The following is a 27,357-nucleotide window of genomic DNA, read 5'->3' as shown; positions in this document are numbered from 1 at the left end:
AGTTATGGCTTATTCACTGTTGCCACCAGAGGGCAGTGTATCCACGCAAGCCAATAAAACTAAATGCAACACGTTCAAAACAAACCATTACAGCCTCACTGTAATTGAACAAATCCTCGAAGCAGCAAAATTTAATTCAGTTTTTTTCTAATCGAATTACTTGAGTTAATCGACTAATTGTTCCTGCACTAATCTTAGGTCTTGTGCTAATTACTAATGCTAGCAGAGCACACAAGTTTGCTAGCCTACTTTTCTTCGCTTCCCCTCATTCTAACGACGCTAATAGATGCTCATGTCAATGACAGTGTTCATAAAACATTAATGCATCCTGGATGGTATTACCATTTATTTAACCACCATTTAAGGTACCAAACATGAAAAAAATATGACTGCTAAATGAGCACATTCATTCATTAACACTTTAAGAATAAAAAAACAATACCCCAGGACCTGACCCTAGCATCTTCCAGCTTCATATAAAAAAACAACAACAATTGTTTTAAACTATTTTTTTCCCCTACTTTTCTTGCTTCTTTTTGGTATTCTGCCTTCAACTTCTTCTGCTACTTATTCGACTGACATCTCAGGATGGGCGACCAGTGCTGCTTATATTCATTCATTCATAAATATTTAATTAAAGATTGACCACAGTAACAGTCCGTCCTCGTCAGATAGATATTTTACAGAATGTCCATCCGAAAGGTTTTGCGAAATTTCTCATGTCAAAGGAAGCGGACTTTTCAAGATACCGTGCTCTGCCACATAGCAGTCAAATATTGTTTGGCACACTGTAATGAATTTCTACATTGCACCTACTTCTTGCAGCAACTAGTCAGTGGATGCTCCATTTGGATCAGTTTTTTTTGTGTGTGTTCTTTTTCAAGCCCTTTGTCCTGATCAAATGTACTGTACCTGCACTTATATTGTATGTAGCATATGCATTCATTCTAAAGCATTAATACAAGTCTCTTCTTTCAGTACCTAGTTTCCGAGTGGCTGAATGAAAAGATGCCAGGAGCAGAGAAGTTTCAACAAGAGCTGCCGGTTGAGCGGCCACTGCGGATAACCACCGATCCAACGGTGCTGGCCACCACCCTCAACATGTTGCCAGGCCTTTCACACTCATCTGTTATCTGCACGACACCCAGACACTATGTTCGCTTTGGCTCTCCTTTTAATCCTGAGAGACGCCGGCCACGTCCACTTCAGATGGACGGCACATATGGCTGCTTTAAAAAGGTACATTCAAGAGTTGCAGAGGATTTTGAAATATTGAATAGCATCAGTGTTGGGAATAACGTAACGGCGTTATTTTTTTTTCAGTAACGGGGTAATCTAAGTAATTTTTTCCGCCGTTACCGTTACTGACGGTCAAAAGCGGTGCGTTACTTACTTTGAATAAATTGAAGAAACTACCAGCCGTAGCGAGTCCACTCTGCTCTGTTTATTTGTCATCTGTTCAGGTTCATGGCAATGAAAATAGTAAACACACATAGCCTACCTTTGCAAGAACGATGGAGTTGCCGTTTGATACGGTCATAATGTGCAAGTCCTGCACCCATCCGCAGCAAAACTGTTCGTAGCTTTGTAGCGATTTGTAATTTCGGAATCGCTGATGAGTTTAGTAACATACACCAAACAATAAATACAGCAGAATGTCCATTTCACGTAATTGTGGAAGCCCGTCAACATCTTTTCTCCATTTGTCTTCGGCTTGCTCGTAACGAGTTTGTCTCTTTATCGAACTGGCAAGTTAAAATTTAATGTCCTGCGAGCCAGACCTGCTTCCAATTTGGCTGCGTTGTTGTCAAATCTCACATGATCCCCCATTCCGTGACATAAACGCTCGAGCCTAATAGCGCACGTACTTCGGCAAACACACGCAAAACAGATGCAGAGGGATAAGATGGCAGAGCATTCAGAGGAAAATTTGTGGTGGAGCTATAAACACTATTTCAAGTTGGTCGAAATTAATGGAAAAGAACGTGCATGTAAAGTGTAATTTATGTCCTGGGGCAAAGCTTTTGTCGACATCTGTGGTAAGCAATTCAAATCTGTTTATTTTGTTGCACTTCAAGTGTAGGATAAATCTGTTGCTTTGAGGTGCAATAAATATTATAAGGTTCTATAACACAACTACCTGTTTGTTCTTCTCTATTCAACTGACATGAACGCTGCTCAGAAAATTTCAAATTCTTTGACATACAACTTCTTTTTAAAGTAACGGAAATAGTTACTTTCCCTGGTAACTAGTTACTTTTACTATAGAGTAATTCAGTTACTAACTCAGTTACTTTTTGGAAGAAGTAGTGAGTAACTTTAACTAATTACTTTTTTAAAGTAACGTGCCCAACACTGAATAGCATACACACTAAGCCTGTCGCGATATGCAATAATTTAATTAATCACACGGTAAATAAAAGAGTTCAGCTGCGATTTATCGCCGCGTGCGTACGTTTTTACGTTTGTGCGTGCGTGTGTTTGCGTGTGCACACTTGCATGATGATTGCATATGAGACTCCAGTTCTTTCATAGATGTTTGTCATCAACACACCGTAGAATTAAAATTCAGACTAACAAAATAAGGAAAGACTTCTATATCAAGCTTTGTAAAACGTTAGCATTGCTACATTGAGGCTAATGGCAAAAAGACAACGTACAAACCATTTTAGCGTGCTATAAAACATTGGCAGTCTTCTTCAAAACACGAACTTGCGGTTAAAAGGTGACACTTTAACCCTTGAGAGTCGAAGGACGCGCCGGCGCGTCCTCAGCGCACGTCGTCTTTGAAGCGCCCTCACGTTTTAATTACGTCACCCACATGCCTTTGGTTGGTCTCGTTTTAAAGTGCGGAAGTTGCGGTTTACTCTCGTTATTATTTGAAGTCAATCGACCAACTAGAACGTGAGATATTGTCATTTAAGTTTTATAGTTTTATTGTCCTCTCAAAAAAACATTAAAACGCTGCATGGATCATTTGTTTATGTCTATATTTCCATCATTTCTTGTCCTTTTTCAAAACGGAAGCTCCATGAAAAAAACACAAATCAAACGAACCCTTTCGAAGTCACAGTGGAAGCACAAAATGCGTTTTTTTTTTTTTTTTAAATATAACTGCCGTGCGAGGTTCTACCGAACGAGAGGGAGGAGCGAGGTGACGAGCGACGGCCGTTTGGGTCCAGCGAGCGACTTTGTGTGACTTTGAGAATGAACGGAAAACTAAATTTAGCGCAAGCAAATGTGCTTTTTGATCAACTTGAGGAAGAGGATGGTCCAAATTCGTCATCATCGTCTTCTTCGGAAGAGTCCTCGAGTGAAGATAGTGACGGATTTAAACACGTGGGTGACTCCATCGACGAGCAGAGGTAAACCAACTCACTCTTTTTTTTTTATGCTGCAAAAGTTTCTTTTGAAAGTTTCTTTTGATATTGCAAGACAAAGTAAATTTTGATGCAATATAAGTGTGTGTTTGTGTATATAATAATAAAATGTGCATATCAGATCAAAGTCGTACGTGCACTGTGGGTATCCCAGGCAGGAATTTATAATTTGTGGTGTTGTTCTTTCTATATGAAGATTAGGGATGTAGCACATATTCAGCTATGGTATTCTTTCTATTGTCATACATATAGATTTCCATTATTATTTATTGCTGTATATATTTTTATTTTATACTTTATTATTTTCATAAATACTGACTTTTTTTCATGTACATTTATAGTGACAATGAAAGTAAAGTGAAATGAAAATGGAAGGGTGGAAAGAGGACCGACACCCCATGGAAGTGTGAGCTGTGTGATGTAGCCCTGTGTCTAATTCCAGGACGAAACTGCTTTTCCGAGTGGCAAGCCTGACAAAAATTTAACTTGTTTATTGTAAATATTTTTGAAAATACTTTTTTCCCCAATGTTATATATATATATATTTTTTTTTTCCCCCACAATCAGTCTTCTCAATTTGTGTATATAAATGTGTGTTCAAGAAGCTTGATTGTGTACATAGTTTTCATCAGGTGATGGGCCGCAATACCTAAACTCATAAAGAGATGGCCTCTAAACACTTTTTGTGTTAGATGGTATATATTTTTTCACTGTTCTTCACTGTTTGGTCTGCTGTATATAACCTGTTTTGACTAAAGCATGTATAAAGGCAAAAAACGCCTATGGCTATACCTGTTATTTATGTTGAATTGTCAAATATAAGACTATTTATTCTAAAATTTTTTGGTTGAATGTTCATCCTAACATGTTGAATAAATATTACAAAGTTTCAAAACGGTTCGTTATGCATGTTTGGTTGTCAATTGGACATCAATATTAAAAATTTTGACAAAACGATTTTGGAATTCTTGGTCTTTTTGGATCCAAAATGATGATTTATAATTAATTAGTGAAGGAAACAACAGTTTGGACATGAAGTTCAAGGTGTCACAAAAAAAGGGACCAAACCAGGCCATCGTAAACAATTCTTTCTTTGAAATATAAAGGCAACTTCAAAGGCATGCAAAATCAGACAAAATAGGCCCAGACCTTAAAGGGTTAAACTTAAACTCACTGATTTACAGCATTTACAAATGATGCGTGGAAAAAAATCGGTTACTGACACCACATGAATGACGAAAATAGGGGAAAATACTGTATAAAGCTGACTTAGCGGTTTAGTGAACCTACTTCCGGTGAATATTTCAAAATAAAAACGTCATGTTCCACATGTAAATAAAGATTTATGGAGTTAATCTTACATACTTCATATGTGGCTTCAGATTTGTTAACATGCGCACTTTGCAGAACAAGATGACGGTCATTTTTGATCAAATAAACACTTTTGATGGGCTCTAATTGGCAGAGAACAAAAATGGTGTTGGCTCACCTATTTCATATTCTGCACTTAGCGATCTCTCAAATGACTCGTTATGCTTTGTTATGCATTGTGTGTGTTATTTTTTCATAATAATTTGGATGTAGTTTGCTTTTTATTTAAGAATAACAATTTATTGCATTTGAATGGGTCGTTTATTAGAATGTATGGTCACTACATTAGTGGTTGAATTGGTTAAAAAAAAAAAAAGAAGACAATATTAGGGCTGTCCCAAACGACTAATTTCCTCCCGATTAGTCAGCCGACTATTTTTACGATTAGTCGACTAATCTAATAATATATATATATATATATATATATATATATATATTTTTTTTTTACTAATTTTTGATTAAAGCTTATTAATTCACAAAAAACATTTTGGAACACCTAAATTCTTTATTAACGTATAAATAAATAACATAAATATCAATAATAAATCACAAACAGTGAGGTCAAATGCTGCTGGCATTAACTGGTGCAAAAAAATGTAGACGGAAACACTGTGACTTCACCTTTTTAACAGGAGTCAAAACAATTCTTACTCTTTTTGCGGTATGTCATTGTCTATATTGTTCTAAATGGTAAAATGAATTGCAATGTCCTCGACAATCATTTTCAGAATACTTTAGGTGAGTTCAGATGCTCTTTTCGGTGTGCATTCCGCATTTTTTGGGGGAGGGGAAAAACTGTTCAACTTTTGTTTGTTTTAACCTGAAGATAACGCAGAGGGCACACTGAAATATTACCACAATTATTTTGAATGAAAGGCACACATACCCACAGCAACAAAAATTAAGTATATAGTATTAAATTTATAGTATACTACTATGTAAAACTTTATAATATTAAATAACTAACATTAGTGCAGTCATGGATTACAATAAGCAGGCCAGTGGTGTTTCCATATATATTTTTTATATTATGTATATACAGGATATATGTATATATTTTCCCTAAGTGGGAGCTTCCATGATCCTAATAAATTTAATAATAATTTAAAAAAATATATAATTAGATTATTTTATTTAATAAAATGCGCGTTGATATGACGCAACTTCCATTTAAAAAAATCGTTAGAGAGTTGTATGAATTTAGCTTGTTGTTTCTTGTTGTCTTCGAAAATTATACTTGGGTGACGGCGCTTCAAGTGTTCGTTTATAGCCGACGTGCTACCGTGGTATTCGAGCTCAGCTTAGCAAAGAGTACACACAGTGGCACCTTCCATATTTTCCTTGAAATAATTCCAGGCTCTGGTTATTCTGGTCCACTTTTTTGGCTTTATGCCGCTTTCACGTGTAACCATCTCTGCCCTTTTTGGAAATCGGCGGTGTTTTCAACTCTTCACCAGCGATTAACTTGGCTCGATGTCGTCGGTTCGACTGGGTTCGTCCGATTTCCTCCTTGGGAAGGCGGCGGCGTGCATAAAAAACACCGAGAGGCGTCAGATGGCTCTTTAAGGATACTTTTATTGACCAAATCAAAAACGTGGGGGATGAAGCCACTCAACTCTGCGCTACCCGCGCACTTTTCCAACTCGCCGATCTCGCTCCCTCTCGCTCGCCCACTTTTTTCCTCTTTGCTCAATCTGACAACGCCGGTCACATTGAAATAACAGCGGCCCCCTTGGGGGGTGCCAGTAACAACCGCTCGTAACGCGAGCGCCTGCCATTCTAAACTTTATCCGCATGTAATTTTTTTTAACCCGTCATTACCCGTCGACGGTATGTTTTGCCCGTCGACGCATGTACGTCATCGATGACGTCGACAACGTCGACGAGTCGGGACAGCTCTAGACAATATCACATATCGGCAATAATTTATAAGACAATATATTGTCCACTAAAATTTGTTATCACGACACACATTTACCAGTTTGGCATATTCATATTTATGACGATCATTCTTCTACCTTAATACAGAGATGGATAAAGCAGGTGGAGGATGAGAGCTGTTCAGCCAGTGTGGTGGATGGCACAGAGTCTACCTCCTCGCAGCAAAGCACCAGCAGCAGATCCACCCCCAATCCCTTGTCTAGTGGTATACATTTTTAGTCCACTATTATGAATGACCCGCACAAAATCTGTTATTCTGTGCCTTTCTCAAATTGTGTGTCTGAGACTGAATCTTGACCTTTTCCGTATATTTTTATCTACAGAATTGAATGCACCTTTCAAGAAGCGCCATGCCAAGTATATGACAGAAACCATGCTAATATCCTCAGACCACTTACTTCGCCCATTGTCACCCATCACGCCTCCACTTCCTGAAGACCCCTTACTTCCACTGCTTCATAATCCATGTAGCTCTGTGCTATCGAATGGACTTGCATACTCACCAGTGCCCTCACTGCCGGTCAGCCGCTGTAACACCCCGCTGCAATTTGAAGTAAGATTACACTTAAACATTGAACACACATATATATGAACTCAAACATTTTTCTGAACAAATAGGTAAAGGGACTCTTCTCTTAATACAAAATTTGGGACTGAAACTGACAATTTGTCTTGTTGACTTCCCTAAAGGTGCAACACATCGTCAGTTAAAAACAATACCGGTACTCCTTTATACTCAATTCCAACACTTTGACTGCTCAGTAATTGTGGATTCAACCTCAAGCTGCGAATAACAAATATACAGTAACTCTAAAACAACTGCAAGAAAGATATGCTGCAACTTGATGAAACATTGGAAGTGCATTTGGTCACTCCAGTAGTTGTTTCGTGGTTTGTACATTTTTCATATCCCCAGCGTATTCCACCACCATTTGTTTTGTGTTTTGCAGTGGTCCTTTGCAGCACATTTAATACAGTGGTATGAAAAAGTATCTGAACCTTTTTTAATTTCTCACATTTCTGCAAATAACCATCAAATGTGATCTGATCTTTGTCAAAATCACACAGATGAAAAAACATCATCTGCTTTAACTAAAACCACCCAAACGTTTATAGGTTTTCATATTTTATTGAGGATACTATGCAAACAACGACAGAAGGGAGAAAAATAAGTAAGTGAAACATCACATTTTAATTAGTGCTGTCAAAAGCTTTAAAAAATTAATCTAGTTAATCATATGTCGACTGTGTGATTAATCATGATTAATCACATTTCCCTCGGGATGAATAAAGTTGCTCTTCAGGAAAAAAATTTAGGAAAATACTATAATTGACTTAAAATTTGTTTTAAGATGAAATGTATGATGTGTGAATGAATTAATACTTGACCAAATAGTTTTAAAATTTTATTTAACAACTCAGCTTGTATAAAATATAAAATAAATTATCTTTATTATACAGCAAAGAGCTTTAACAGATTAAAGTGCCTCAGACTAACAATGTGGCTCAAGTACCGTTTGGCATATTACCCAAAATTAACTAACAATTTAAAGAGCAAACAAGCACAATACAGTAACAATAGCTAGTGTTTCAAAAAATGTGTAAACAACTTGTCTGTTAAATTGAACATTTCACACAAATAAATGCAGCATTTGCAGTTTTACACTGAATGGCCTGAAAGCTGTGTGAGATATAAAAAAAATAAACTGTCAATTTTCACAAACTTAACTGAAAAACATTACACTAAACTGTGTGTCAAGGTGTTTAGAAACACTGCTTAAGTTAGCCAGTCATACTCTATATTTTTTAACCAACTGCTCAGGCAAACTAGATTGTTGACATTTTCAGATAACAGAACAGACCTTTTCTTTTGAACAATGTGCCCTGTCAGAGAAAATAGTCGCTTGCAAGGAACGGTTTTGGCAGGTGTGACCAGATACTTTTTTTGCAAGGTGGGCCAGCTTATTGTGGGCACCACTGTGCGCAGATCACCACTGTAGTGGACATAAGTCGATGCTGGCACTGCGTTGTACCTGTCTAGTAGTTTGTCATTGGTTGTTGTTGTTTGTTGTCATTTGATTTTCAAGGCCCTCGTCTTCGACTATGATAATGGGTTTACACTCTACAGTCTCTGGCTACCCAAGTAGCGATAGCAGTAATCAACCTACTTGTTGTCTTTTTGTTGACAAGTCTGAGTCCTCACGCTGCCAGTGTAGCTTGATGACTGCGGCTTGTTCCCGCAGTGTTAGCGTCATTGCTAACACTAGTGAAGATATGCTTTGCCCGAAGGTAGTACTTTAGGCTGGTTGAGCTTCGATCGAAGGACAGTTCATTACAGCGGTATGTGCGCACAACTTTGGTTTTATCCAGATTTTCATTAGGGAGCTTTTTAAAACGGAATTTGCCATGAAGCAGTCCTGGTTCATCATCCTCACTCATCATGGGTGGCTGCATTTTGTCCTGCATTGCCGCGTGGAGAATGTAAACATCAGCGTGTGGGACTACGGGAGGCAGTTGTGGCCAAACTTGGTGTGAGCGGTAAATTGCCTTAATATTTCCAGATTAATCATGGTCGTTAACGCGTTATTGTTGACAGGCATAATTTTAATATTTTGTGGCCCCCCCCTTTGGCAGCAATAACTTCAACCAGACGCCCGCTTCCTGTCGCAGCGGATCAGTCTGGCACATCAATCAGTGCTAATCTTGGCCCATTCTTCTCGACAAAACTGCTGTCAGATTCCTGGGATGTCTGGCATGAATCTCTGTCTTTAGGTCATGCCACAACATCTCAATGGGGTTCAAGTCTGGACTTCGACTTTGCTACTCCAGAACGTGTATTTTGTTTCTTCCATTAATGATTGCAAGTTATTCAGGCCCTGAGGCAGAAAAACAGCCCCAAATTATGATGCTCCCTCCACCACATTCCACGGTGGGGATGATCGCAGGTCTCGAGACAGCCCTTTTGACCGAGCCATGATGCACATCAGACAATGCTTCTCATCAAGACAATTCTTACCAGGTGTGTGTTTATAGTGGGCAGGGCAGCTTTAAACCACTCATCAGTGATTTGGCACACACCTGCCTTAAATTGTTAGGTAGGAATTGGTTTCAATTGCTCTTTAAGTCTTCTTAGGCAGAGGGTTCACTTACTCAGAATTCCCACTTCTGTCATTGTTTGCACGCTATCCTCATTAAAATTTGATGTATGTTCCATGCCTGAATGTGCGTCTGTAGTTGTATGGGGGACGGGAAACTGATAAGCATATGCTTCATCTCGTCCGTCTTTGTCGTCTTCTTCGGTTTCTTCGGGCAAATCATATCTTGTAAATGTCAATGATTGTCAATGATACTGATGATGATGAAAATAAAATTCCATTAAAAAAAATATATATATGAAAGCCTATAAATGTTTGGGTGGTTTTAGTTCATGCCGACACTGTTTTTACGTCTGTGTGATTTTACAAAGATCAGATCACATTTGATGGTAATTTTATACAGAAATGTGAGAAATTCAAAAAAGGTTCAGATAATTTTTCATACCACTGTATTTTATTCAACCCTTTACAGTTAGATTGCAGAAAAATGATAAGTAAACTGAAGTGTATTGGTTGGTGTAGGGATGCACCGATCCACGTTTTTTCACTTCTTACCCGATATCGATACTTGAATCAAAATATTTGTCAATATTACCGACACAAATCTGATACCAGAGCTCATTTATCTTCAATATTATTCAGCCTGTTTGAAAAATCTAGTGGGCTGTGTACATGGTGACGCTGCGACACCGTGACACAATGGATTGCGCAATGAGGCTGTGTGACGTCATCACTCAAAATTAATATCTCATAAACAATAACGGCACAAATGAAGCATAAACGATTGACATAATTTTTAATCAAAATTGGGGGCTCTAAAATCGTGTATATCTCAAAAACGTAAACGGCACAAAAATTTTTACGGCACAAACGAAGCATACGAGGTTGACGCTATTGTTAGCCATTTTTAATCAAAATGGGGAGCTGGTTGACCTCAGATTGACCTATAAAAGAATTGTAAATATCTTAAAAACAATAGCGGCACAAACGATTAACATCATTGTTATATAAATTTGCGTCTGATGGGGGGGAAAATACTTCACAGAGTCAATTGGGAGTCTTTCTACAGGAGTGGTACAGAATAGGATCTACTTTTTGATTCAGCCCGGGGATTAGGATGGGGTGGGAGTATTTCTCTGGGAACGTGAAGAAACGGGAGTGAAAATTCACCGTTTCTTTCTTTCTTTTTTTTTTAAGAATATCTCATCCCCTGAGGTCTCACCTGTTCACCGGCCAGAGTCCATCTCTCCTGAGGTATTTCCATTTGTTGCAGTCTCATTGCAATCACAATGAATTTGAAATGGTGATACACCACAACATATATTTTTATTAATAATTGTTTTTGTCTTGTTTTAACTAGTGTTGTACATCAGGGGTTCCCAACCTTTTTTGCACCACGGACCGGTGTGATTTGTAGACCTGGGAATCTTTGGGCACCTAACGATTCGATTACGCTTACGATTCAGAGGCTCCGATTCGATTATAAAACGATTATTGATGCACCCCTCTACCTTTTTTTTTAATGTTTTGTACATTAGTTCCAAAATTGTTCAAAAATTCTTTCAGGCTAAACCAAACAACTATTTCAGTATCAAGTTAACATATAACAGTAAACAAATATACAAAAATAACAGTAAATAAAAAAACTCCAGTCCCCATTCTGTATCAGCAGCTTTAAACTACATTCAATTAATTTAATGTTGTGAATCAACTGTTACAGTTGTTAAAACTGCTTCCATTATTCCATTATTTCCCTTCTGTCTACTTTTGTCAAAGTTTTAACACTATTTCATCATTTAAAGATAGATTCAAGACAAGATTCTGCCGATTTAGGAGTATTTTAGATAAAAAGTTAATTAGGTTTGCTACAACAGAGCCTTCTAGAGAGGTCTACTGCTTTAAGATGGCGGCTGTTTACTTACGCCGGAAAGTCTGTCATTTCGTATCTCTGTTCAGTTATACATGTTCTAACACCGACATCGTCTGTTATTCTGCATTTAGATCTACATATATATGATATCTACTGTAGCTGTATCTTTGTAGCAACTAGCAACTGGGCATTGTTTGTAGCGGCTGTCAACCGCAGTCAGGTATAATTGTTTTTTTTTATCTAGCGGCATGAGTTGAACATGATATTTACTCTCGGTCCGTTCCTCATTGCGTCCCAAAGACCGCGCTGACTGTGTTTTACTTCCGCTTTACCTGGTATAATTCAATAATCGGAATTTGGATATTTGTGAATCATTCTCGAATCTTCCACGGCTGAATCGCAAATAATCTAAGAATCAGAAATTTCGCACGCCTCTGGTGATTTGGGTCTTTTTTTCACGGACCGGTGTTCAAATTTTGCACCCATATAAAATTTTGCTCCCAAAGCTTTTGTGGCGGTGAAAAAAGCCCTCTTTTATATTCAGTTGGACTCTCATCAATGTTATCCAACAGTACTAAAAAACTATTTACATCATAAACATACATGTGCAACACGAAAATGGCTTAAATTAATGCTTAACGACACGGCGAAGTCGTTAAGTGAGAGAGCTGCGTGCATTTGTTGTGTACAGCTAACATGGCAAGCGTAAGTTAATATTCCTTTCTTTAAAGAAAGTTGTACAGCTAACATGGCAAACGTAAGTTAATATTTCTTTCTTTAAAGAAAGTTTGTAGTGTGTACTTTGGAATCGCTGCATTCGCGGTCATTTTTAACGTTACGCGCATGCCAAATTTGTCAGACCACCGGCAATGTGCGGCAGAAAAATACAGCAAATATAAAATAACATTTGTTTTTAGCCCCGTCGTGTTAAGTGCGGGGAAAATACAATTCACCCGCTGAATCAGTGGGAGGCCTGAGCTTGTTAGGTTGAGACGAGATGGTCCCGAGATGGGAGAGTGAGAGAAGCCCGCTTCACAAACATACAATGTTGGAAATTGTAGCACCGTTTTCAGTGCTCTTGTAGCGATGTCAGGATATTCCGAAATGACTTTAATCCAGAACCTCGGTAGAGTTGTTGTCTCAAATGTACATTTAAGGTCGTCTTGATTTGCGATCTCTATAAGCTGATATTCCTGTTGCACAGACATGCTCGAATCACTGTTTATTCACATACGGGTCACGAATCCACTTCTTCGCAGTTCGTGGGTCTTTAGTGATTGGGAAGTAGCATAGATTTTGTTTTCTTCGAGGATGTAGGCTCATCTTCTGGCTCGTCAGGTTCGCTTTTCCCCGTAAAAAATCTGTCCAAAGATGTCTGTTTTACTGTCATTCTAGTGTTGGGGCTAATTATTTCCGGGATCAAGTGTGATGGGAGACGACCTACGTCATACGTTATTATCGAGGCCAAGCGCACAGAGTAGACCAGGGATATTGGTGTGTCAAGCGGCACAGGCCAAAGTCAATCGGCCAGAATGCAGCCGTTAATAAATTATTTATTATTTCTGCGCGGCCCGGTACCAGATGCGCCACGGACCGGTACCGGTCCGCGGCCCGGTCGTCAAGGACCCCTGTTGTACATCACCAATTTCATGACAATAAATGATAACAATTCTATCAGCAATATTTGTTGACATTAAGACAGCAACAATTCAATCAATTAAATATAATTTGCACTAGTGCTGCAATGATTAATTGATTAACTCAAGTAATTTGACTAGAAAAAAAGCTTTCACAACATTTCAGTCCATTGAATCATTTTTTTTTATCAAAGTGGCATAACTAAAGGCTGACAATTATGATCAATGTGTTGTATTTACTTTCTACAATTTACAATTTCGTTTTAGCAGTCGATATATCGATCCATATATGTATTCATTGTTACGCTCCTAATTTTAACATACCCCCCCCCCCCCCCTCTCTCCCCCACCCCCCTATTACTACCACTCCATTAAAGCCATGTCTTCAGACAGACTTCGACATCCCTCGGACCCAGTTCCCGGATCTTTCATTGTCCTGTACCACGGAGAGCCCTATGGCAGTGGCCACAGATGACTTTTCCGTTCCTGGAACTCCTTCAAGCAATGATTTCCAAGACCCATCCTCTGGGGGAATCAGTTCCTTAAAGCCAGTGTCAAGTTCAACCTCAGACCAAACCCCACAAACGAGGGATCATGCCTTCAGGACAGAGTTCAACCTCATATACACCTGCTCCCCCCTCAATGCAAACTTGGGAAACACTGACCGACGCCTCTCTTTGTCAGAAGGAGGGTTCTCCCCTGCAGAGTCTGTACATAATTCCTTGAGTGGCCAGGGGCTGTTTGGGGATGTAGGGCCTGGATGTATGTCACCATACAGTGATCTTCAGTATGGTGGTGGCTACCCAGAAAGGAGCACATCCCCGCATACCAGCAACCCACCACAAAAAAAGAAGGCAAGTAAACAGGATTCTTCTGGTTTATTCATCAACCTTTAATTTTAAGGGAAATGGAGCCTTATAAGGTAGCAATAGTTCCAAAGATTTGTGCATAACTGTATATTTAAAGATTTAAGACACTATAGCTTTTGCCGTTCCTCCCCCTCACCTTCTCCCCTTTTCCTTCAATCTGTCCTTACTCCTTGCTGCTACTCCTTAATACTTTTTGCCAAGTCTTTCTTCCACTTTTTTTCCAAGGCAGAGGGCCAACCATCATACCATTAGTCTGCTGACAGGGAAGCCAGATTACCAGGCTATAGCTGTAAGAAGTGAATACAAGGCAGTACAAAATATGGTGAATATTCTCCCTACAACTACATCTCTAGAAGTGTGCATGTAATTCTTTGCGGGGTCCATCTGCATTAAGCACCCACTCCATGTCCACAAACAACATGACTTTAGTCAAAACTTATTATTACACTAGGTTCTGACTCTGAGATTGTTTATTTTAGTTCAGACAGAAGATTAGCATGATCATTTTGAGAGCTCTGCGATAGGATGTGCACATTTCCTTGTCAGCAGTATGCCGAGTGGATTTTTCAGCTAATCGTCTTTAAACTTTAAGGAATTACTGTGAAATATCCAAACTAGCGCAGTGGTACCTCGCCAGACGATCCCATTGACGTACGATCCTTTCGACATCCGACGTAAAATTTGATTCGTCGTTTGTCTCGACATATGACATGCTCGAAAAACGACGTTTAACGACAGCATAGCAATTTGATTGAATTCCCGCAAGACGGACGGTGAATTTTTTTGTGAGAAAAATCAACATGGGTCTCAAGAAGATTAGTGCAGGTGGTGGAAAAAGGTGACGCTTATCATTGAAATTAAGAAGGACATGATAGAAAAATATGACTGTGGTGTGCACATCAGTGAGTTGGCTCGACAACTCATTATCTGGCTCGAAGATTCTCATTAATAATATTGTAACATCAGCAAGGAAGTCGCCAGCTTCGTCAGATTTTTAATCATTTCAGAAATTGTCTAAAACAACACAGCTACTGTGCCAACAACAACAACAGAACATGGAAAGAGAAAGTAAAAACTGTGGCGGACCTCTCTCTCTCGTCAGGCACACGGTGTGTTCAGGAGCAGCATGCAAAACACAACCGCCACATTAGAATCCAATTTGTTACATTATCATAATTATAGTTCTGATTCGTATTATTATTCATTTGTTTTGCTGTGTGTAATTGCTATTTGTAATTGTACCTGCAATATTAGTGAAGGATTTAGAGTAGGTTTTTGGGCTGTGGAAAGAATGAATCGAATCATAATTTATTTTTTATATTATGGGAAAATCCCACTTGACATATTACCATGTCCACATACAAACCAGGTCCTGGAACGAATTAAATTTGTATGTAGAGGTATCACTGTATTATTATACGCATATCTAATCGAAGAGATTCTGAGAGCTGTGGCCAAGGTATTGTTAACGTCCCATTAATCACAAATTTGTTTCAATTTGACACAATTTGGAGTCATTACAGCGGTACCTCTATCTCTGGGCTAGCATTTGCGTTAGCATTAGCTTCAGAATGGCGAGCGTCCTCTTAAAACACTGGCCAGTCTAAAGCAGAGCCACTTCGCTTTTCTGGTCAGTAAGTTTTGAGAATGTTAAACGTTCAGACTTTTTTTTTTTTTTTAAACAGTTGGTGGCTTCTAGGTATGTTTAATTGAAAATAATGTACTCCTTTTCCTGCTGAGTGTGTATTATCATCACAAAGTTGGAGTTGTGCTCATCTGTCTATGTACATTCGAAATAGTTGGAAACCTTTATTTATTTTTGGGCTAAAACTTTAAACTTTACAGACGCAAACATTTTGAGTAACTGTCAACTAAAACTATAGACTAAGACAAACATTAAAAGGGCTGCCAAAAACAACACTGATTATAATACTTAGGGGCAGGCAGAAGGCAGTGTAAGCATTTTGGCATGATCAAGGCAACAGCCCGAAAGCCAAAAATTGTTTTTTTGTGTTTTAGTTGCAAAAACTTATAGTGGATGTTGCCAACTGAGGGCAACACCCTACCCTTTTGCTGGCATTTAGCAAGATTGAACTCCACTTGTCAGCAAACGATATCAATCTAAAGCAATTTGAGCGATTGATGCGTTCGTTTGTCCAGAGATGACATAGCTATTGGTTTGAGCATGGCGTCTATATTTTGCCCTCACAAATCTGCTAACTTGCACTTTTAACAATTCATTTCTCTCCTCACTTTGACCTGTTAGCAATCGTTCTTATGCTTGGTGATAAACTAACTAAACATTTGTTTTAAATTTAAAACCTGACACAATTTACACATTGGAGTAGAGGTCATCAAGCACATAAAGGTGTCTTAATTGACAACAGCAATTGTTAATGTTTGGCAGTAATTACAGCTACGAATTTTAGTTCTCGATTTGTTTCTGCATATAACAAAAAGAAGAAAAACCAATGGTCCTATAATTGAGGTTATTCACGTCACAAACTGCATTGTCATTTCCCAACCATATACCCCTACATTCCTTATTGTGTCATAGCATTAAGATAATGACTGTTCTCATTTTCATTCAAATTATGTAGTATTTGTGTGTGCTTGAATCTACGTGGATGTTGTCTTTGCAGTGCAATCGTAATGTGGTTTGATGCCTTTAAAAGTGACCTTGCTCTTTTTTGTTCATTATTTTTTTAACCGTCGATGTCAGTTTTGCAAGAAAATTCCAGGAATGTCTTTTTTATAAGCTATTATTGTTACCGTAATTTTCGGACTGTAAGCCACACCGGACTCTCAGGGAAGTTCACTTTGGAACACCAAGACAAGTATCAACAAATAGCTCAAATAGGAGAAAAAAGAATCAGACTCAGCCAAGGATTGCCTGCTTCGAAGACTTTATGCACAGGATATATACTGTATCAAGGGTACAAATGATGTGATCCAGACAAGGGCTGTGATCGCAGAAGTACAATGAGACAAAACAAGACAAGCCTCTATATACTGAAGAAAGAGCGTTACCTAGACTTACTATGAAATTATACTTACACAAAAGTGAAACCTATAACAGCCCAAATTGGGGATTTTCCACTGAAAAACATCTTGAGCTGGGACCTAGAACGTTAGCCCTAGCTGGTACTAGAGTGAGTCATATCTTGATAAGAAAGTCAACGGGCGCCCATTGTAAATGTTCTAAGGAATATTTGGAGCTATGTATTATGCTACAGTCTCACAAGCAAGCATAACAAACCCCCAAAAGCCACGTTCAAACTAGGAGCTAACGCTAATAATGCACAGCTGCATCACTACCCTACCGTGGCGCCCTGTCTCTCTCGCTCTTTTCTGATGTAATTGCTGCATGAATTCCGATTTGGGAGACTTGACAGTTCAGACGCCACTACATCCTGGAAAAATGTGGCCCAGATTGGATTTAAACCACATACGAAAGTGACCCAGATCGGATTTGAAATAGTCCACTTCTATGCGACTGGTCACGTTCAGACCGTCAAGTTAATTCCTCACGTCGGAAAAACAAGAAAAAATCAGATTCGTGCATTAAGACCTGCGGTATGAACCTAGCCTTAGTGTCATCCAGCAAATTATCTCACTTTTGAATGGATGTAAATGATCCGAGCTGGACATAAATGGAGTTAGGAACAAAATTTGCTGGATGACACTGAATGACATTTGTCATAAGTGTTCTTTACTGCCCATGACAGTGTCATGTCATGATTTAACAGTCTTATGACAGTCCTATGACGCCGCTGTCAAAGTGTTACCTATTAACCCAAATAAATCAACAAATATGCCACACTTGACTATAAACCGCAGGATTCTACATGAGGGTAAAAAGTATTGGCTTATACTCCAAAAATTACGGTAGTCATTAATAATTGCCACTGCAAATGGCCAGCTTCTTATTAACATGTAGCTGACTGGATCCTATCTGCATATTTATTAGTTCCATTTAAATTATTTGTACAACTTGGCGAGTGGATGTGTAGGAAGCACAAAGGTATATAATAAGGCGCAGTGTGATTCACACAGGTTTAAAATCTGCTCGTCGCAGAGCAGTTTGACTTAGGATTGCAAAATCACAGAGGACGTAGATGACAAACTTCAAACAGATCAGACAGTCATTTTGGTCTGTTTTATACAAGAAATTTGTGGGGGGAATTTGACGCAAGGTCACCTTTAAAGTTGCCTTTTTCATCAAACATATTCATCACTCTGAGTGATCTGCAGTTATGTTTTAGATGAGTTTTCCACAACGATGAAAAAGTGGAATTGAAGCTCAATTGTGCTGTGTTCTGGTAAATGTGAATAATTCAAGGTACTGTTTCCAGGTGATTCTTGTTTAAAGAGGTGCATGTGGTCCTTCGTCAATCAGCTGGCCAGCCCCAATTTTTTTATGACTAGCAAGGCATTTGCTGTTGAAGTGTGCTTGTCATCAGGAGCTATCATTTCTCCCTCAGGTGTCATTGTTGGAGTACCGTAAGAGGAAACAAGTTAGCGGCCGTGACCCTGACACATCTAGCTGCAGTTCATCCCTGGGTAGCACCCCTACTGGACCTAGTTCTCACCACATGCAGGAAACCCACCTTCCCCATTACATGATGCGTGCTCTCGCCTCACCACGCAATTGCGGGTCATCATCAGGACGCAGCGGCTCCAACCCTCAGATAGAAGAGGTCAGTCCTCCGGAACAGCAGGGCTCATCCGCGCAGGCGAGACATCCAGATAGGACTACCCAGTGGTGAGAGCAACCAATTATAATTGAATGATTCTTTTTTCTATTTAAGAGAATATCTGAGCAATAATGAGTCCTTTTTTTTTTCCCCCCTCATATTAGGATGGTCCCTACCAGTGTTGAACGTCTACGTGAAGGTCAAGGGACACTGGAGCGAGTGCTGAGAAGCATGAAGATAGAGCAAATGACCAAGAGAAGCAGCATTTCTACAGAGAAAGAATCTGGTATGAAGAGTTGAAAATCAGAAATTTTAAACTGAGAAATAAGCCTGTCGTCATATGCAATAAGTCAATTATTGCGCGGTAAATAAAAATGAGGGTGATAATTTTCCCGGCTGCGAGTTATCGCCAGGTGCGTGCATGCATTTGTGCGTGAATGTGTTTGTGTGTGCTGCAGTTCCTTCCACAGATGTTTATTGGTCATCAACACACCATACAATTAAAGTTCAGACATAAGGAAACACATTGTAAAACGTTAGCATTGCTACATTGAGGCTAATGGAAAAATACAATGTACACTTTAGCCTGCAATAAAACATTGGCAGTCCTCTCCGAAACAAAAACTTGCGGTTAAAAGGTGAAACTTCAAACATGAAAACTCACTGGTTTACAGCATTTGCAAACGATGCCAAAAAACAAATCTATCACTGACACTATAGGCATGACGAAAAGAGAGGTGCACTTTTTTTCCCTCTGAGTGTAAAACTTACGTTAGTTGACAGTCATTTGAGACCAAATAAACACTTTTGATGGGATTTTAAATGGCGTTGAGTTTCTCACCTATTTCGTATTCTGCACTTAGCTAGCTTTCAAATGACTCGCTATGTCGGCTTTTGAAAAAAAAGAAGGCTTTTAGATACGCCTTATAATGCAGAAAATAATGGCTAGGCCCACTTGGCATGCCTTTTAGCCAATGAAATGACAGTATTTCATATTGTCCCCCCTGCTTGACATCTTACGATGTCATCACACCGATTTGACCTGGCGTTGACCTCGAATGTTTTGGAAGTGATATCTGTGTTCTACCTGTTTTTATCTTTTAAGTGAAAATACAACAGGTGCTTGCGAATCCCTCCCACTTCAAATGGATTGTATTTGTATGGCCATCAGTGGCAGCCAATGCCAGGCAATGAGTTAATTATGGGGCATTTCACGTCATTTCATAATGGTTTTCAATCACTTCCTTTGGGGGCATTTACGGTCACTTCTTGTTGATTTTGGGGCATTTACATGTCGCCTCATGTTGATTATCGGCTACTGAAAAGAAATTAAACCAAATTAATAGGCTCAAAATCAACAGGAAGCAGTATGTAAATGCCCTAAAATGAACAGGAAGCGACCTGTAAGTAGTAAATACCCTACAGAGACTGGCTGTGAATGTCAATAACCATTTGGGCTACAAAGTATCGCGACACCTTTTAAATAGATTGTGGCACTACTAGTGCTTACCATTAGGAATTCGTTACCCTTTACCAGCTTATTGTTTCCCCACATCTAAAATAGAAATTGTTAATCCAGATATTTTACATGACCGGATATTGCTCTTCTCTTCTGATTCTTTAAGATCCAGATCAGTATGACATGCAGTCAATGAACATTCCTTCACCACTGAAGAGCCCTCAACACAGATACAGTCCATCAATGTATTCACATCAGGTACGTAAAATAAGGTAGATTTACAGGTATTCACTCCACTTATAAGCCCTTTCAGGCATGTACTGAAGTCAGGCAATGTTCCGATATTTACCCGGGTAGCGCTCAGTTGTGCACTGAATGCGCCAACTCTGTTGACTCGTACAATTCTCAGAGAGGTACAGGGTTTCCCCAAGGATTTTTTTTTTAAGCTGTGGTGGTCGGACAGCCCCACCATTTCGTGACAAATCAGAGTTTTGTTTCTGCACGACTGTTGATAATAATAGATGATATTTTTGCGTTTACCTTGTTAACTCATTGGCTGCCGTTGCCTGCGCTTAACATCCAGTCCATTTGAAGTGGCAGGGGACATTTTGCTACCACCCTCCCACTTCAAATGGATAGGACGTCCACTAGTCATAAATTCTTTTAAAGAGTTTCATGAGCCACAAGTTGTACCGAAAATAGTACTGTATTGAGTTTTTTTTTTTTAAGTGTCGATATCAAGTTGAAAATATTAAAGTATCGCGACATACGTAAGTAGTCTTTAGGTGTGACTATCACTGTGGCTTATAATCCAGTGCGATTTATCTAAAGACAAATGCCATTTTTATGTCAAATTTGTGGGGTACGGGTTATAGTCAGGTGTGGCTTATGGTCTGAAAATTACGGTACTATGAATAAAATATATTTCATCACTGTTGGTTTTATTGGGTTGTTAAAAAGTGATTTTTGAGTCACTCTGTTGTTGTTGTCGTTGCATTATGCATACACTATATGAAGCTACGCTAAAGCGAATGTCATGTCATGTCTAAGGCTAGGTTCTTAACACAGGTTTTAATGCACAATTCCGATTTTTTGTCGTATCTGGGTTTTTTTTGCGTGCACGTTCAGACTGCCTTTGCCCGTTGAGCCCATTCAAGTATCACGCGTGTGCACTAATTTGCAGTCCGAGACGCATTGAGCAACCGACCCGCATGCGCAGGAGCATCAAAACAAATGACTACACATGACGCGCGCACACACACACATACGGACAGTTTGACCCGACTCCCGGGTGTGTAAGCAATTTTGAGAGAAAACTGAGCATTTCCAGGCTTATCCTCAACCCATTTTATTTTTTTATGACTGTTGTCAAGCCCGCTCCTTCCTCAAAAGCCGCATTCAAACTGGGAGCTAACGCTAATAATGCACAGCTGCACCGCTACCGTAGCGCCCTGACTCTCTCGCTCTTTTCTGACGTAATTGCTTCATGAATTCCAATTTGGGAGACTTGGCAGTTCAGACCGCCACTACAGACTGGGAAAATGTAGCCCAGATCAGATTTAAACCACATACGAAAGTGACCCAGATCGGATTTGAAATGGTCCATTTCTTAGCGACTTGTCACGTTCAGAATTTAATATTAGGGCTGTCAAACGATTAAAATTTTTAGTCGAGTTAATCACAGCTTAAAAATTAATTAATCGTAATTAATCGCAATTCAAACCATCTATAAAATATGCCATATTTTTCTGTAAAATATTGTTGGAATGGAAAGATAAGACACAAGACAGATATAAATACATTCAACATACTGTACATACAGTAAGTACTGTACTGTATTTGTTTATCATAACAATAAATCAACAAGATGGCATTAACATTATTAACATTCTGTTAAAGCGATCCATGGATAGAAAGACTTGTAGTTCTTAATAGATAAATGTTAGTACAAGTTATAGAAATTTTATATTAAACCCCGCTTAATATTTTTATTTTAACCCTTTAACACCGAACGTGTCGGCAGCGACGCGTGTACGCATATCATCTTTGAAGCTTCGTCACGCTGTAATGACATCACCCACGTGCTGCTGGTTGGTCTCGTTTGAAAGTGCAGAAGTTGATGTCCACACCAGTTTTTATTTGAAGTCAGTCGGCCAAGAAAAACGGGAGATAATGTCATTTGAGTTTTATAGTTTTATTGCACTCATAAATATGCATTAAAACGCTGCATGGACCATGTATCCATCTCCATATTTCCATCATTTCTTGTCCTTTTTCAAAAGCGAAAGCAGCACAAAAGACTACTTATCTCAAGAGTCGTTGTGATGTCAGGAAGGACGAACCGAATGTGATCATTTTTAATAAATTTCCGAGCGAGGCGCCAACTATTGAAAGGGAGGCATGCGAAGCAAGCAGCGGCTGGTGTCGTGCCGAAAAATGCACAACACCGGTTGGTTTGAGCGAGCGACTTTGAAACGTGCAGAATGAATCTAAAACTACATTTAGCACAAGCTAATGCATTATTTCATTAACTCAAGGAAGAAGATGAGTCGTATTTGTCGTTGTTTTCCTCTGATGAATCGGCGTCTCGGCGAGTAGAAGTGACAGTAGAGCGCAAACGACGAAAGAGTAAGCTGTGTGACGTTGTGTGTGACGCAGCTCCGTGACCTGTTCAAGAAGAAGCTTTATTGAGTGCGCAAAAAAAAAAAAAAACTTTATTGGGCCGCATATTATATTCAATATTTTTTAAAATACTTTTTTTCAATGTTATATATATTTTTTCTTCACTATAATCTTTTCAATTTTTATGTAGATGTGTGTGCGAGAAGCTTGATTGCATGTACGTATATACTTTTGATAAGGTGATGGGTACAACACCTAACTTCACAAAGAGATATCTTCCTAACCCTTTTTGTGTTAGATGATATATATAAATTTTTTCTCTCACTATTTTGCACACTATATAGACTGTTTTGACCATAGTATGTGTAAAGGCCAAAAACGCCTATGACCATACCTGCTGTTTGTGTTGAATTGTCAAACATAAAACTATTCAATCTTGTTTTTTTCTATTGAATGTTTATCCTAACAAGTTGAATAAATATTATCAAGCTTCAAAACGGTTGGTCGAGCATGTTTGGTTGTCAATGGGACATCAACATTACAAATTTTGAAAAAAGATTTTGGGATTTTTTTGTCTTTTTGGGTCCAAAATGTGGATTATAATTGGTCAGTGAAGAAAACAACAGTTTAGACATGAAGTTCAAGGTGTCCTGAAAAAAGGGACCCAATTTGACCATTGTAAACAATTTTTTTCTTTGAAATATAAAGGCAACATCAAATGCATGCAAATTCGGCCAAAATAGGCTTAGGTGTTAAAGGGTTAATAAAGTTTGTAAAATTTTCTGTCAAAAAATAAACTAGTAGATCGCCATTGTTGATGTTAATAATAATTATGGTGCTAAAACCAATAAAATCAGTCGCACCCAAGCACCAGCAGAGGGCGACAAAACACCAAAAAACACAAGTAACAAGTGGAAATTACACTTTGCTGTCATTTTAATCTGTTTGAGCGGGGCATGTGCGTTAAATGCATCAAATATTTTAACATGATTAACCCTTTAACACCTAAGCCTATTTTGGCTGAATTTGCATGCATTTGATGTTACCTTTATATTTCAAAGAAAAAATTGTTTACAATGGCCAAATTGGATCCCTTTTTTCAGGACACCTTGAACTTCATGTCCAAACTGTTTTTTTCTTTACTGACCAATTTTAATCCACATTTTGGACCCAGAAAGACAAAAAAATCTTTTTTCAAAATTTGTAATGTTGACGTCCCACTGACAACCAAACATGCTCGACCAACCGTTTTGAAGCTTGATCATATGTATTCAACTTGTTAAGATAAACATTCAATAGAAAAAAATAAGATTGAACAGTTTAATGTTTGACAGTTCAACACAAACAGCAGGTATGGTCATAGGCGTTTTTGGCCTTTTACACATACTATGGTCAAAACAGGTTATATACAGTGCAAAATTGTGAGGAAAAAATATATATATATATAATCTAACACAAAAAGGGTTTGGAGGATATCTCTTTGTGAAGTTAGGTGTTGTACCCATCACCTTATCAAAAGTATATACTACCTACATGCAATCAAGCTTCTCGAACACACATCTACATAAAAATTGAAAACATTATAGTAAAGAAAAAATATATATAACATTGAAAAAAAGTATTTTAAAAAATATTGACAAGTCGTTCAGTTCAATTCAAAATGTGCAGGCATGCGACCCAATGAATTTTTTTTTTTTTTTTTTTTTTTTTTTTGCGCACTCATTAAAGCTTGAACAGGTCACGGAGCTGCGTCACACACAACGTCACACAGCCTACTCTTTCGCCGTTTGCGCGCTGCCGTCACTTCTATTCGCTCATCATCCTCCTTGAGTTAATGAAATAATGCATTAGCTTGCGCTAAATGTAGTTTTATATTCATTCTGCACGTTTCAAAGTCGCTCGCTCAAACCAACCGGCCTTTGCTTGCGTCGCATGCCTCCCTTTCATTAGTTGGCGCCTCGTTCGGAAATTTATTAAAAATGATCACATTCGGTTCGTCCTTCTTGACATCAGAACGGCTCTTGGGATATGTAGTCTTTTGTGCTGCTTTCGGTTTTGAAAAAGGACAAGAAATGATGGAAATATGGAGATAGATACATGGTCCATGCAGCGTTTGAATGCATATTTATGAGTGCAATAAAACTATAAAACTCAAATGACATTATCTCCCGTTTTTCTTGGTCGATTGACTTCAAATAAAAACTGGTGTGGACATCAACTTCCACACTTTCAAATGAGACCAACCAGCGTCACGTGGGTGACGTAATTACAGCGTGACGAAGCTTCAAAGACGATATGCGTAAACGCGTCGCGACCGACACGTTCGGTGTTAAAGGGTTAATTAGAAAAATTAATTACCGCCCGTTAGCACGATAATTATGACAGCCATAGGTAATATCTCACTCAAGTCGGGAAAAACACGAAAAAATCGGATTCGTGAATCAAGACCTGCGGTATGAACCTAGCTTAATATTTATCCCTTTTAAAGGCGCATCAGATTATAAGGCGCACTGCCGGCTTTTGAGAAAAAGGGAAGGCTTTTAGGTTGCACCTTATAGTGCTGAAAATATGGTACTTACTTCAAACAAGTGACATTATTGCATGCTAGTGAGTTTTTGTCTTTTTGTCAAGTCATCAGAGGGACACCTGCAGACCAACAGCCCCTCGTTGCTTCAGCAACCTTCCACCTCGCCATTTAGAAGTTGCTACAGCCACCCGTCAGGCAAGAGCTACTACTACTTCCCCTCCTCCTCCCATACAGGCCCATCTCAGGACCACCCTTCATCTACCTATCCCGCTCATTCCCCAGCAACCTCATCAGACTCCAAGCTTTCAGGAGACTTGCTACAGATGCAGAGTAGCAACAACGACGCAGATGGACCCTTCAGTTGCAATAGCCACCCAAAAGTGGGCCATTTGAACAGGGGCAACCTGGCCGCGTCTCCCGCCACGGGGCAGTGGGCTCACGGGCTTACGAACACGGACGCGAGCTCCGCGGCGACCAGGGGGAATCAACAGCAGGTTTCTCGAAACGTCAAGTCGGGCACCCCAAGCTCGAGACTGCTGTCGGTCTCCGGACAAACAAACTACCCGCAGCGAGGGACGAGCCTCGGTCAGTTACAGCACTCTCCACTACAGGGCCCGGGCGTACGGACTCAGTCGGGAAGCTTTTAGGACCTCGTGTGTACAAGCTTGTGCTCATCCGTAAGGTTGTATGCGGCACAGGTACTTTGGCGGGGAGAACTGTAAAAACCTAGGAGGAGCAAGGACTGGTTTACAAATTTACAGACTTTTTTTTTTTTTTTTTGGTTTCTACTCCCACACCCCCAAAACAACAAAATAAATCCACCTTCTACACGAAACCAGACTTTTGATATCATCTTGGAATCGGTGAACAATTTATAATTAGTTAAGTATTCAACTCATATCCAACTTGAAATGGGCCTCAGTGTTTCCTTGTGCGGGAATTTCACAGACCTCCACACAAATGCCTGTACAAAATCGGTAGGAACACAACTGTCTTTGTATCAAGGTTGTTGAAATACTTGAGGCTTGCATAACAGAATGAGTTAAAAACATTTTTTTTTTTTTTTTTAAATCTTAATTTTTACACCCCCCTCCCACCACCACCAAAAAAAAAATTTTTTTTTTGACAAAAAACTGCATCTCTGCTGCAGTACTTCGGGGTTGGTGTTGAAAATGGAGAATACAGTGACAGGAATACGATCTGAGGATCGGGTCAGCCAATATTACAAGCTTTTGTTTTGATGCCCCAACAGACCTTTGTTGTTCCATGCTTTTCCACCTTTCATGTCATTTTTTTCATACCAATAGGTTAATCATGTTAATTCGATATTTCATTGTAGACATTTGGTGTTGTACAAGAGCCACCTTAGGATTTATTCGTGCTGCATTCTCGCCGCATCCCAATAAATTTGGAATCCTGACAAAGGACTTCTTTCATCCTGTCGTATCTTGTAAACTCTGGTTTAGGGATGTCCCAATCCAATCGCTCAACAGTGCGACCAAATTTACCAGCTGATGTTTGGTACTTAAAGTTAGCAATAATTGACAGGTTTGTAACTTTGATCGAGCGAGAGAGGCTCATTAGCTCTATGATCAAAGGCGCAAATGTGTCAATCATCATTTAGTTTTTTACACACCTGTCTGTGGCTACATCTACATCAGGACGGATCATTTTTTTGCCTTGTAATTCGGACAATATTTTATACTTGTCCGTACTACGTTTAAGGTGCGTTTACTCATGCACTGCTCCTGCGCAAAAAGGAGCAGCCTCGTGTGTGACGTCCTCGTCCGCGCAGGTCACCTTTGAACCGGAGGCTTAAAATTTTTCAGCGTTGTTCGACGTCTTCTCCAGACATATTCAAGAGTAAAATTTAAAAGCTCTTTCAGTTG

The 27,357-nt window shown here is 39.1% G+C and overlaps 1 protein-coding gene across 4 annotated transcripts in view; it reads left to right on the top strand.

Annotated features, from left to right (window-relative positions):
• setd5 (SET domain containing 5) overlaps positions 1 to 26,895 on the top strand; it is a 101,985-nt gene extending 75,090 nt beyond the window's left edge. For 3 of the 4 annotated variants that reach the window (XM_057845021.1, XM_057845020.1, XM_057845019.1), the window contains exons 16-25: positions 979 to 1,239; positions 6,780 to 6,897; positions 7,016 to 7,245; positions 10,985 to 11,041; positions 13,672 to 14,148; positions 14,393 to 14,485; positions 18,648 to 18,928; positions 19,025 to 19,146; positions 20,486 to 20,577; positions 25,573 to 26,895. In XM_057845021.1, the coding sequence (XP_057701004.1) occupies positions 979 to 1,239; positions 6,780 to 6,897; positions 7,016 to 7,245; positions 10,985 to 11,041; positions 13,672 to 14,148; positions 14,393 to 14,485; positions 18,648 to 18,928; positions 19,025 to 19,146; positions 20,486 to 20,577; positions 25,573 to 26,115 (2,274 nt within the window). In that variant the 3' untranslated portion in view covers positions 26,116 to 26,895. The remainder of the gene's footprint in view (positions 1 to 978; positions 1,240 to 6,779; positions 6,898 to 7,015; positions 7,246 to 10,984; positions 11,042 to 13,671; positions 14,149 to 14,392; positions 14,486 to 18,647; positions 18,929 to 19,024; positions 19,147 to 20,485; positions 20,578 to 25,572) is intronic. The other variant, XM_057845022.1, reaches the window with a different exon arrangement.
• Positions 26,896 to 27,357: the final 462 nt, after the last annotated feature.

Source organism: Corythoichthys intestinalis, chromosome 9 (assembly GCF_030265065.1).
Source record: "Corythoichthys intestinalis isolate RoL2023-P3 chromosome 9, ASM3026506v1, whole genome shotgun sequence".
NCBI lineage: Eukaryota > Metazoa > Chordata > Actinopteri > Syngnathiformes > Syngnathidae > Corythoichthys > Corythoichthys intestinalis.
This window is presented reverse-complemented; position numbering and strand designations above follow the sequence as displayed.